This window comes from Cicer arietinum, chromosome 1, assembly GCF_000331145.2.
Source record: "Cicer arietinum cultivar CDC Frontier isolate Library 1 chromosome 1, Cicar.CDCFrontier_v2.0, whole genome shotgun sequence".
NCBI classification, from domain to species: Eukaryota; Viridiplantae; Streptophyta; class Magnoliopsida; order Fabales; family Fabaceae; genus Cicer; species Cicer arietinum.
This window is the reverse complement of record NC_021160.2, coordinates 48,723,526-48,738,333: the sequence shown is the minus strand read 5'-3', so window position 1 is coordinate 48,738,333 and position 14,808 is coordinate 48,723,526. Positions and strand designations below refer to the sequence as shown.

General features: G+C 23.7%; 1 protein-coding gene across 1 annotated transcript; it reads right to left on the bottom strand.

Moving 5' to 3' along the window:
• Positions 1–7,263: 7,263 nt before the first annotated feature.
• LOC101509774 (uncharacterized) lies at positions 7,264–10,249 on the bottom strand. Its single transcript, XM_004487361.4, has 3 exons — positions 9,499–10,249; positions 7,953–8,814; positions 7,264–7,846 (listed from the first exon to the last, which is right to left on the bottom strand). Exons 1-3 carry the CDS (start codon positions 9,829–9,831, stop codon positions 7,605–7,607), a joined length of 1,437 nt encoding a protein of 478 aa, XP_004487418.1. The 5' UTR covers positions 9,832–10,249; the 3' UTR covers positions 7,264–7,604.
• Between the last annotated feature and the right edge of the window lie 4,559 nt (positions 10,250–14,808).

Genomic DNA, 14,808 nt, shown 5'->3' with positions numbered 1-14,808 from the left:
TGGAGGGTGGGAGGTACATGTGGAAAGGTGCTCGGTACAAAACCCTGAAATCCATTGTTTATTTCCAATAAGAGAATTGTACCGTGCACCCCCCCACTTTTACCTCCCACCCCCCCATTTTTTCATAAAGACCATTTTGTCCTTTTTTTTTTGTATAAAATTATAAAAAAAAAATTGTCACTCTATTTTTCATCCCTACTTTCGAAAATTACAAACTTTCAAAATAATAATTTTTTTTAATAATTTCGAAAGTTTTGTTAAATTTGAAATTTTCGAAATTTAATTTTCCAGAAAACATCAAAACTTTCGAAAGTTTTGATGAATTTGAAACTTCCGAAACGTAATGCTCGAAACTTTCAAATTTTCGAAACACATTTCGAAACTTTCAAATTTTCGAAGTAATTCAATTTCAAAAATTTCAAAATATTTGAAATTTACGGAAGTTTCAATTTATAATTAAAATTTTATTTTAAAAAATAAATTTATAATATTATTATTAATTAAATTTATTACTATTTTTGAAATTAAGTATGAAATTTATTGCTATTTATTAGTATTAATTTATTACTATTTATTAGTATTAATTTATTACTATTTATTACTATTAATTTATTATTATTTATTATTAAAAAATGCATTTCGGAACTTTCGTTTCCCAAACTTCCGAAATTTGATGTTTCCATATATACCAAACATTCGAAACCTTATGTTTCGAAATTTTCAAAATGTTCGAATAAGTTTCATTTCGAAACTTTCGTATTGCTCGAAACTTTCGAAAGTTTCATGTTTCGAAACTTTCATGTTGAACAAAAGTTCCGAAAGTTTGATATTTCTTGGAAAAAATGTCCTTCGAAACTTTCAACCTCAAGGAAATTTTTGAAAGGCTGTGTTTCGAAACTTTCATGTTTAACGAAAGTTTCGAAAGTTTGATATTTTCTGGACAAAATGTGCTTCAAAACTTTCAATCCCAAGAAGACTTTCAAAAACTGTCTTACTTTTTGGTTTCGGAGTTTTTAAAGATTCGAAGTTTTGGTAGGGTGGGAGGTTCGAATATTTCAGAGTTTCGAAGAAATGAGTGAAAAAAGAAAAGTGAATTTTTTGGATGAAACCAGGGGCAATATAATCTTTTCCTTATGATTGGGGGGGTGGGAGGTAAAACAGGGGGGGTGCACGGTACAATTCTCTTCCAATCATGGTTGGTCATGGGCCTGAGCTAACAGACGAACTGCACAAGGCCCATATTTTTTTATGAGAATTATTGAGACCCCAAAAGGAACTACTGAAAAATAAAAATTTACATGTACTTTATCATAATTGAGAAAATAAAAATAATATATATATATATATATATATATATATATATATATATATTATATATTTTTAGCTCCTATAAAATTTTATTTATTTTTTGCATCAACTTTTTTAATTATTTTTAGCTGTTACAAAAATTTCTTCTACTTTTAATGTTTAAGATATTTTCCAGCAACACTTTTAGTTATTTATATTAAATCTTGACCAGTTCACAATACAATTGAAAAAATTTAAAGACTATAATTTTTTGGCGAAAAATATTGTGAAGATCAAAAGTGGAAGAAATTCTTTATAAAGACTTAAAATCTTAAAAGACTTAAAATATATTTAACTGTACAAATAATAATTAAAATAATAATTATTAGGTTTAACGGGACATATACAAATAGTTTTACAGTTATTTCAAAATATAGGTTTATGATTTAGCATAATATAATATGTTCATTAATTAAAGATATAAATTCAGTTCAGTCCATTAATTTGTCCTCAACCCGTAATGTTTGGGATGAATTTGACCTTAACTTGAAAGAATAAAAAATGACATAGGATAAGACATAGATTAAGTTAAATAAGGGATTGACTTGTTCAAAAGGTTTTAGAGGACACGAGTTATGATATATTACTATTTGTTGATTAACTTTTTTAATCATATTACTCAACAAAATTAATTATGTATTTGATTAACTTTGCTATGTAGTTGATTAAATTTTTTTCCAAAATATTATTTTTTGTTTGTAAATGAAATAGTCACATAATTGCGAGTTTTTAAAAAATATTGATATTTGTTAGTTGAGTTAAGTCTTACAGATAATTTTTTTTCCAAAAACGTGTTTGTATCACTATTCTAGAGACTAACTTGATTTGTCACGTTCTTATTTAACATGTAACTCCTCGAGTTTGATCATATTAAATATCAAGCTTATATTTAAAAACTAACCAGACTAATATTAGACTCAGGTAAAGGACATGCACTACTCATATCCTCTAACTAGTGATTTGTACACTCTAACATTAACAATGTGTCTTCAATTTTCTCTAAAGAAAAATTTATTTACTAAATTTGATTTCTAAAATATTATATTCATCTCATTTAAATTGTGCACAATTTTTAAAAAAGTAATAAACTATATATCAATTTCAATAATAAAATAAATTTAATTTACTCAATTTTTTTTTTATTAATTACTGTTAATTAAAATATATTGGTGAAAGAGAATAATTAATATTATATTAATACTATAGAGTAAACAAACAATTTGAGACATAAATAAAGTATTTAAAATGAGACAATATCATTATTATTTATATGATATATGAGACACAAACACAAAAAAGGGTGGGCTCATGCGAACGAACCCTTCCCTAATCACCGCTTATTTCCCTCCGATATGCTTCCGAATTCCATTCCATCGCCTCACGTAGAAGAAATGGGAAACATATAAAATAGGAACTTGCATAAAATATGGCAGGACATTGAATCACGACTCACGAGTCATACTATATAGTATATACCGTTTTTATTTAATATATTTTCCATTTTGCTAAAAGAAGAATAGTCTTTATCATGTATACATATTTTTTTGGGATTTTAGGCAAAGTAGAATCTTTAATGTACATTATAGTTCTAGTAGTAATTTAAACGATTAGACAAATAACAAAAATAAAAGAAAATGAAATGTAGTGTATTACTTTGACCATTCTAATAATATTTATTTGCTTTTCAAATTAATTACAAGAGTAAGAAGATTAATTAATAGTATAAATAAATAAAATTGGGATTCTCTACATCATTATAAATATTATACAATTTCATGTATATGCTTTCTCGATTTGTTTAAAAAAAATTGTCAACCGAAGCATTAATTATGGAACAAAGAGATATTTTAGTAAAAATATCATTTATTATCCTTATCTCTAAATATAAGATAAGAATATTCTTATATCATGATGAAATGTTATTTGAAAAATTTAAATTTGTTATGGGTTAGAGTAGTTTAATGCATCAATTAAATCAAAATCAAATTTTGTAAAATAGAATTTTAGAAAACAATTTTCTTTTTGAAGGATGCACAAATTTTGAAACTTATCTAAAATATAAACATTCTTATATATTTATATATGTTATGATAGTGAAATTCGATTAGAAGAAACAAAAGTCATTATAGTGGTTTTGACAGTTGAGTTAGAATCAAATTTTTGTGAGTTAAATTTTTTAAAGACGTTCAATTGTTTTTTAAACTAAATATATTAATTTCTGTTTTGATTTCATCAAAAGTATCTTTCAAACTTTTGTCTCTCATATATATTGTTATATTTTAGTATTCACTTAGTAACATATATGTTTAACCAAAGTCCACATCACATGTCTATTATGACACGGCAATGTTCATACCGTAAGAAATCATTAACTTAATAAATTAATCATTTAAGATCTTGTGTTATAGATAAATTAGTAAAGATTAAATTATTAAGTTAATTATGTCTTATTGTCCCAACAATGTAACATCATTAAAAAATGTCAATCGACACTTTTCACGTGAACTTTTATTAGATTGATGACACTATAATTATTTAAAAATAAACTAGACAAAATTAACAACAAAAAACATATGAATGACGAAAGTTTGAAAGAAATTTTTGTTTGGACCGTAAATAAAAATTGGTAAATTTATATAATTACAAAAAAAAAATATTTAACCCTCATAATTACATGATTACTTATTTATTGTTGCATATGTTGAGATTTTTTTGAAAATATTATTTTTAATCTACCATATCACTATATTGAATAGTCTTACTTCATTGGAAAATATCTTTTTAAGGTATTTTGATTATGATATATTATAAATTATTTTGCAACAAAAATATAATAAAAGAGAAAATAATTCAATGATATGAGAACATTTCCATGCATGGTTCTCCCATGAGTCCTAAAATTTCATCGTTGGCCCTGCCTTGGAGGAGTAATAAGGTTTAATTAGATTATGAACTTATGCAAATTACTCACCGGTGCAATTGACACTATATATATTTGGATTTAAAAAAGAAAGTGAGCAAGTATAAGATTAAAAAATTAAATGAAACAAAAGAGGAGATAATCAGATAACTTTTAAATTAAAGTTAAAAACAAAAATAAATTGAATACCATTTTCTTTGTTTAATTGGGTAGAAAAGTGATTAAAAAAATACAATTTTTTATTCAAGAAAGTACCAATGAAAACAATTGTTTTTCTCCCTATCTCTATTCTCCAATCCCTATCACATTTTTTTATGAAAAAAGTATGCGTAAATATAATTGTCTCTCAATTTCCTATGTATGTTTTGATTTGTTTTATTTGTTTTATTTGTATGCTTTTTCATACATTAAGAGGCTCGCTGGAATGTTGTTTTGCGGGTCCCATATTAAAATGTTAATTTTCTTTCCTTCTGTTATTGTGGCATTCCAATTGTGTGATCTCAAATTATGGAAGTTTTCGCTGACAATCCCTTCTTTGTATTTTTCTCCTTTTAAATTTCTTTAGTTTCAAACAAAGTATTGAAGGGTAATTACTAATTAGTTTATATATTTATCCTTTATAATGTGTTTGTAGAAAATAATAATTAATAATAAACAACATTGCCCACCACAAAAATGTGAGGATTAAAACTTTAATCATGGTCGTCGCCATCATGATCATCATTAATTAATATCTTTAAAGGTACCAAATGTATGTTAGAATTATATAATATTCACACAAAAATAATATAATTATTAATATTCATTGTGAATTTAAAATTCTTTGTAAAGATATTCAATAATGTTTCATCATATATACAACTATTTGTGAATAAAATTTAAAGTTAATTGAATTTTTAGTCCTATAAAATTAATTTCAAATTTTCATTTTTGTCTTCGTAAAAGAATTACACTTTTAAATATTTATGAAATTATACATGCAAATAGTTTTAATTCTTTCTAAAATATCACTATATATTTTTGAATGATTTTTTAGTTGACGTATTTACGACATTATAAAAAGATCATTCACATAAAATGAACTCAAATTTTAATTTTTAAGTCTATATTTTTATTAATAAAAAAAAATATTTTTCGTTACTTTAATCTGAAGTTTATAACGTTTTAAAATTTAGTTCATCGCAGGTTAGATTTTTTAAAAATTTTGTGGAGGAACTTTTTATGATGCATGTTTGCAAAAAATAATTTAAAAATATATATGAACATTCTAACAAAATCTATAACTAATTGCATGATAATTTTATATAACTAATCATATATAAGTTTGTATACTATTTTCTAATTTTAAATTTAATTTTTAAAACATTTATGAATATTAAAATTTAGATAGATTCAGATGTCATAAATATTATCAAATAAAAACAAACAAGTTAAAAAAAATATATAAACAAAGAAAGACAATAGAAAAAAAATGAATCGTTGAACATTGTCCCTATTTCCACCACCAGCAGTAGTAGTAATATTATAATAATAATAATAATAATAATAATAATAATAATAATAATAATAATAATAATAATAATAATAATAATAATAATAATAAATAATAATAATAATAATAATAATAATATTACATAATAAGACTTTGAGACAATTTTACTTTTTAATAATAAATTTTACATTTTTATTTCTCTATATTTGAATTCTGAAATGAGTAATAATAAGGTGTATTTTAATGGTATGTTTTTTCTCCTCTAAAAAAATGGTATATTTTTTTGTCTATTATTGCTTTGAAAAGAAGCCATTTTTTTAATTGAAAAAAAATGAATTATTTTTAATGAAAGAGATATTAATGTTCATTTTAAAATAATTAAGCTGATAAATCAAGAGTATGAAATTAAATTCATTTACCAACCTCAATAACTATGATGAAAATTATTTAATTACACATAGAAAAACCATTCAATCATGAATAATAGTTTGGGCAATGCATGAATATTGTTGTTATCAATGATATATAAATTATACATTTGTTAAATTATTTTTGTGATGCATGAATATTTTTAAAATACAAATAAAAAATTTGGAAAGGTTATAATTGAAAAAATTAGGCAATAAAAAAAATTAAATATAAAACATATAAATGTTTACTAAAATTGATATATTGGTCATTTTTTTTAAATATTGTTTTATTTAATGTTGGTTAAATATCATTAATAAAATGATATGGTATATTTACCAATAATTGATATAAATAATAATAAAATATTTTTTTATTTTACTTAAAAAGTTGTAGAGAGAGCTTTAAAAGAAAGCGAAAAGATGTAATAGAAAATAAAAGAAATTAAAAAATTAAAAAATTTATATTATAGAAAATAAGGGGAGTTTAAGCCGAATATAATATCTGAAAGACTTCCTCCTCAACTATGTTAGCTTACTTTTGAAAAATTTGTATTTCACTAACATTTCATATGTTAAATGCATTATAGGTTATTAATTCGTAAATAAACCTAAAATATATTTCTCATCCAATTTATTTTTTTCTAATATTTGTTATGATTCTTTGTCTTTGATTTTCAAATTTATTTTAGTATTTTATTTTTTAAAAAAAAAAAATGTTAGTCTTTTCTCATAACAAGTTAAAATATGAAATATAAAAAAATATGATAATTAATTAATATCGGAAATGACATTTAAAACTCTTAAATCATCTTTTTGTTTATATTTAAAAATTGTTTTTAAATTGTTAATATTTGTCTTTAAGCTATTGTCTTCATCAATAAAATTTTAAAATAAAAACAAAAGTTTAAAGATAACAATTAAAAGATAATTTTGAGATTTTAAATGTCAATTGAGATAGTAATTATGTTGCTTTGGACAACGATCAGTAAATCAATTTTTTATTTATTTAGAATTTATTATTATGTTAAAAATATAAAAAATCAAAATAAATAATAAAAAAGAAAAATATATTTTAGCCTAAAAACAAATTATACCGCAAGGCAAACTCCTTTGCTATATTTTTAATTATACAACACATGAAACTAAAAATAAAAGACATAAATCGAAAAAGCCTAACACTGACACCAATCTATATTGGTGGAATTGGCTTTGTGCTATGATGACCCTATAAGCTAGCTAAACAAATGTCTAACTTATAACTAAATAACTTAAATCAACTACATGTACGATTGATTGAATTAATATCCTTAAAATTTGAAACCCATTTGAACATCGTACAATTCTCTATTCTAACTATATAATATGGCTGAATTGAACTATCTATTTGACTATGAATATTTGTTTTGAAATTAATAATATTTGATGTTGTTTACAATTAACATATGCCAGGCATGTTGTTCCAAGTGGGTCCAAGAGTCCAAGCAAATTCTTGATTGGTGGGACCAGATGATGAAGAAGCATGATCAGTTGGAGTTTCAATTCCCAATGACTGACTTTTTCCTCTACAATACCATTCAGGCATTGGTATTTCTGGAAAATTGTTCAGCAAGCAATGCAAATCATCATCGTACATTGAATTCATCTCTTCTATTGGATCCTCCTCAATTGCTTTCTTCCCTGTTTTTCATTACATGTTCATTTCACATCACTTTATTGGATTGTTTTTGTTATCATACAATATATAATTGCAATGAGAAAATACAAGAAGAGAGATTGGTTTCACCTGTTGACAACTGAGAAGAGCTAAAACCTTCCTTCTGAATTTCATTACTGCTAATTCCATTCTTCTTCTTCTTCTTCTTCTTCTTCTTCTTCATGGCTGACACCAAAGGAATAGTGCTATCTTCACTCTCCATGCTTTTTCTCTTATAACAAATATTCCCCTTAACATTTGAATCCTCACTCTTTGACTTATCATTGCTTGAAAGGTTTCTACCTTCAACAACTAAAGCATCCAAAAGTCCACTATTTCCTTCATTTGATATTGGTGCAACTTCATAGTAATCATTATTATTAACCATGCTTGAAGCAGGACTTGAAGAATCAATTGTTGTTTGGCTCGAAGATATCTCGGTATTCGACCCGCCCGGAACCAAAGGAAAAGGTTCATACATTGATCCTCCTCCTCTTCCTCCTCCTCCTGCATTGAAGCCATGATCATAGCTCAAATCACTTGGTGCAGCAGCAGCAGCAGCATTAAAACTTTGGTTGAAAAGAGTTGAGGATGAAGATGGATAAGGTGAATGTGGTTGCAATGCAAGAGTTTCATTGAACTGTGGATTATCATTGGTGTAATGATTATTAGCAGAATCTGCAGAGTTGTTTTGATTTTGAAGAGGATGATTATAATGGTTTTGGTCATTAAGCTTCTTAGGGTAACAAGAAGATAAGAGTAATGAAAATGATAAAGATGATGAAGAAGAGAAAGGTTCATCATATTTTTGTTGTTGCTGCATTAGATGATTATTGTATGCAATAGCTTCTGCATGAATTTCTGGAGGGTAAAGTGGTAATCCTGCTCTCTGCCTCCTTTTCATCCTTGTGTTCCAGAAATTCTTTATTTCATTATCTGTTCTTCCTGGCAACTGCAAAAAAAGTACACACAAAACATAAAGGTGAATATTTTAGAGATGAAAACTTTAACATATGAAATTGTTTAAACAAAATTGCAATTTGAGATTCAAACAAATGAATGAGGTGAGCTCCTTGATTGTGGTTATCATAAATATTTCACTATGTACAAAAACTATAATTAAAAATATTAAAAGGAAAAAAAAACTCAATTGAACTTCAAAAGGTAAAATTGAAAACACAACTTTCTCTCTATGTTTATATAACAAAAATACAATCTTTAATATTTTAACTTTTATAAGCTTGAATAAAATTGGAGTCACATAAGTAGATAATATGACTTAAAAGAAATAAATAATAAACACATATATAGATGAACAAAAAAATTATAATTTTTTCCTTCCCCTTGTTAATTTCTTGTTCCATGTCCTGCATATTGGATCATAATCAAACCAAATATACCAGATCTGATTTCAGATCCAAATGCTAGAAGCATAAAACATACATAAATAATAATTGATAAAAAAAAATACTTCACAAATAATAGAATAAACCCATCAAAATTCACTTTGGAAAACCAAAAAATATACGATTGCACTAAAAATCATGAGAAGAAATGAAAACAGAACAAGAAAATAAAAATGAAATAAATTTATAATCTTATGAAACCATTTTGATTATAAATAAAAAAATATTACCTGAGCAGCCATTCTAGCCCATTTGTTTCCAAGCTTAGCATGAAGTTCAATGATGATTTTTTCTTCTTCTTCAGAAAATGCACCTTTCTTAAGATTAGGCCTTAGATGATTAGCCCATCTAAGTCTACAGCTTTTTCCACATCTTAACAACCCTGAATTTTTCTGAACTGAATTCCAATTTCCTTCACCATGTTTGTTCACGTACTCTATCAAAATCATATCTTCTTGTGGGGTCCATGGTCCCTTTTTTATGCCATTTCTTGCATCATCCTCTTGCTCATTGTCAACCTCAATATTCTTATTATTACTATTTGTTTTGTTGTTCGAAATCATTTTTGCTATAATTATTCGTCTTTTCTTTCGACGATAATTAAATATATTCCTTAAATACTAGATTTCACTTGGATCTTCTCTCGTTGTTGTTCGACCTGATTCCAACAAATCTCGGTTGCTGTAAAGCGACGCGAGGTTTATGAAATAGTAGCTGTATTGGTGATATATGCAATGACTCGTAGAAAAAGGGTAAGTAGATAAAATAATTTAAGAATTTTCTCTCCTCTCAAAAAAGTAATATTGAAAAAGAGAGGAGAGATACAAAAATAAAGAGGAGATGGTGAAAATATATTGAAAAGGAGAGAAGAAATAGAGAGATGAAGAAGTGAGAGAGACAGAGAGATTATGTATAAAAGGAATAAATCTTTGTCTTTTCTTATTGTTTTTGTTGAGACAAAGACAGTGAATTTTAAGAAGAAGAAAAGAAGGAAATTCAAGATGTAGAGAGAGAAAAAAATAATTATGTAATTCTTTTAATAATTTATTTTGGAATGAGAGATAGTATGTGTTGGATGGAGGGGTTAATTTGGTGTTTGGAAAGACGGAAAGAAAAAGAGATGAAATGGTGATTTGTTTAATTAGAGGTTTGAGCTATCATTTCGCACCGTGTTGCATGCTTTGTGCTACGTCCTTCTACGCGTTTATCATTATCTTTCTTCACTATATATGTCAATTTTCCTACGTTATTTATATACATATACATATAATGTTTTTTATACCTTCACATATCACTTAATTATTCATAGTTGTAATTTTTAACGTATTTATTATAAAAGTCAATTTTTTTATTAATTTGACGATTAAAATTAATTGATGAATTAAATAAATATTTATACTATTAATGTATATGTAGAAGTGTATATATATAAATACATAAATATATTACATATATTTTTTTGTCAAAATTTTTTATTGTGTCAAAGCTCGATTTATATTTTTTCTTTATTTGTGTCCTCTTATCTCGCTATAGACTATTGAAAACAATTCATATAAATGTGCATGTATGTGTGTGTTCCAGTTAAAAATGAATATTTAATTCTTATATTTATTATAAGTAATTTTTCTATAAAAAAATGTCTCTTTTTTCCTTTTTTTAAATGGTAGCTATTAAATTTCATTTCTACTTAGGAAGTATTTTTCAAACATTTTAATTTATCAATATGATTATTTTATGAATTTATTTTTTTATCATTTAAAGTGCTACTTCCAAATATACGTACATATATATATATAAATATATGTTATATTTTTTATTTGGAAAATATTAATGTTGAAAAAAATATGAGTTGTCTATACTGTTTTACTTTTGACTTTTATTCATAATAATATTTTGAAATTTCTACATAGTTAATGCTTTTCCATAGTATGCGGTATGCATTTTGGCTATATTAATAATTCCCCCATATTTTCCTTAAAAAGAAATTATTCACCCATTTTATTTTTATTTTAGTATTCAATACTTTTAATTCCTTGTGAATATTGTGTGAATGTGGCGGCAACTATTGCATTTGTGTATTAAATAAAAACAAACACAATTGTCCCAAAATAAAATAAAATAAAATAAAATAAATACAGTATAAAATAAATTTATGTAAGTAAAATATTTTACTTTCACAATGAATAACAACAATTCATATTTGTTCGAATTTTAAAGTGTTTAAGATTAAAGTAAACATATTTAATAATCGAGCAGATATTATTCATCGATATATAATAATTAAGTAAACATATTTAATAATTGGGCGGATATTATTCATCGATGTATAATAATTCTTTACATTGACAACACATGTGAATTAAATTTTAAGTTCAATTGGTATGTTATATCAGCATAAATTTTTTAACACATATGATCAATTTTATCCTTTTTTGTGTGGATGAAATGTAAAACCAAACTAAAAATAAAATGTATCTGCAAAATAAATATTTTTATAGGAACGATATATAAAATTCAATTTTCTTCAATTATTAAAAATAATAATTTTTATGAATTGAAATGGAAGTTATTTTTTATCATCACTAAATCACATATCAACTTGTTAATATTTTAAGAAATAATAATAATATGATAAAATATGATCGATACTTCAAGAAACTTGATTTACACTATTAGTGTCTTAGTTATTAAATTTATATAAAAAAATGCAACATATTAGTTTTACATTTTTTATTAATAGTCATTCTATATTACTTGGATAGAAAAATAATACTTACTCTATGTTAAGAAAAAAAAGTAATAGATATTGAGTAAATTAGCAAATAATATGCATATACACTTGTTATGGTCACATATACTAGATCATGGTGGATATCAGATGATTTAACTGGTTGAATTTAAATTATTTGAGAGTTAAATTAATTGAAAAATAAAATAATATACACTATTTTTAATTTATAGATAATTTTTTTTTATCAATATTATATATGACAAAACATTTTTTAAAAATATCTCCAATAATTAATGTTAATTAATTAATTGTTAAGATATTGAAATTTTAAAATTATATTTTAATCATCTAATTAATTAACTTATTATAATTAAAATGATTTTTTAAATTACACCCAAAAATATATTTATAAATTAATGTAATTTTTTATTTGATTTCATATGCTTTAAAAATATTCTCTAACTTTAACATGTGTGTTGTTGATTTGAGTAGCATGTAGTAAAAAAACACTATAAACTAATAAAATAACATTGTTTACTAAATAACTATATTTTTTAAAACTTGTTTATTTACTATAAATTAGCATACAAGAATCTTTAAAAGTGAGCTCAACTGTACCTTCTTATGATGTCAAAAAAAACTTGTTGGTGGAAAAAAGTTTTGCAGCTCATTGTATAAAAATATTTTTTTTTTTTAAGATGAATGATATGGTTAAATAATTCGATTATTGTGATGTGGATGACATCTTATTCTATCACAATTACAACTAAAAATCATCTTATACAAAATTAAAATATTAATATAGAAGTTGATTGACTAATTAACAATACTATATTTTTTAGAATTTTTAATTAACCATTTTTAATTAGAGTTTCATTTTTTCTAAAGCTAAAAGTAGATAAACTAAAAAGAATTTCATTTTCATACATTATTAGTATAAAAAAAGTTCTACACTATCGAGACATTTTATATTACTCTTATTAAATATTAATTATTGGCGTCGTCTATTATTATTATTAATAAAAAATGAAAAATAATAAATTAAGAATGATACATATAATATTAATTAAAAGATATAAATAAAAATATAATTAATATTACATTAATTGAAATATTCATTTATTTTAAAATAATTTTTATATTACAAATAAATCACTCATTAAAAACGGATAAATTAACTATTTATTACTCCATCTTTTTTCAACTCTTGTAATATTTTCTTTTCTTATAAGAAAAGCGATGAAGATCAAATTTTATAAATTATTTTTCTCAATCTATTAAATGAAAGACAGTATATGTAATCGTATAACATGTTATATGTGTCAAAAATGTGTCTTCTAGATCTATACATAAATGATAATTTAGAATTTTAATTTAAATCAAAATTAAATAATAACTCTCATAAAAGTTTTATGTAGTTATTTGTATATAATTATATTAATTAAATGTTAATAACAATGTTTCTATAGTACAATAGACGGTGCTCTACACAGAACTACACAATATTGTAAAAAAATAAAAATTAACTTCAAAAAATTGTATTACATTGCAATTTCTATATAAATTTTATTCAAATAATTGTATGTTTTTTCATTTAAAGTGTCTTTTTTAGATAAGTTAAGAATATAATGAAAATATCTCTTATTCAGAGACAAAAAAATGCCCCTTCTCCTAATAATTACTTTTTTCTCTATAATTAAAATATAGATTCATAGATTTTCAAGTAGATATTAATATGTTATCATGCAAAAATAACTTAAAGGAGTGTATGATTTATAGAAGTAGCATATTATGGAAGAGGGGAGAGTTCTGAGGAACAAACAAACTTTTATCTAGCTATAAAAATATCAAATATTTTATAATGTCACTGACATAATGGAACAAAAAAAAATTAATAACCGAAATAATTTGTATAAATGGAAAAATTTGCATGTATGATTTTAGAGTTAGATAATTTTTTTAATAAAATATTAAATAAACAAATAATATATTTAGCAAATGTTGATTAATACAATAGCTTTTATATAAATGTCTGTCTATATGTTATATGTTAGATTATTATTATGTTCTAATTAAAATGTTAAATTTTCAATAAATGTGAAATGGACGAGAATCAGGATCACTATGAGGCATTATATATATATATATATATATATATATATATATATATATTTTACATGGAAAGACATTCAATTAAATTTTCTATTTTTGATGGCATTATATATATATTTTAGTGTTTGGACCAATAAAAAATTTATACAAATTTAGAAATTTTATTACAATAAATTACCATATACAAATTTGCTAAATTAGTATATTTTAATGGTTTTAATTTTATATATATTGTCAATATACATAATTTTTTACATTATTATTCAATCTCAACTATTAGATATACATACATAACGATTAAGCTATATTATTATTATTATTATTATTATTATTATTATTATTATTATTTATTTGAATTGAAATTAAAAATAAAAAAGTTGAAATGGGAGGGAATTTGAAAGTATATGAGAGTGAAACTTGAAAATTTCCTTGTTTATAATTTCTTTATTTTATGATATTTTTTTTTTTAAAAAAAAGAATCCTCTCCAAGAACCACTCTCTCTGGCACATATTTGCTATCATGGGATAGGTTTATTGAATTGAAAAAAAAAACTTTGTACAATAAATTTATCTATTTTATAATGACAAAAACAATTAATTCAAACAAAATTGGGATAACCTTCTAAGAATTCACGCACTCAGGCCAACAACCACGTGTGAAGATTAGAAGATCCAACTCATCAAATACTAAATAACT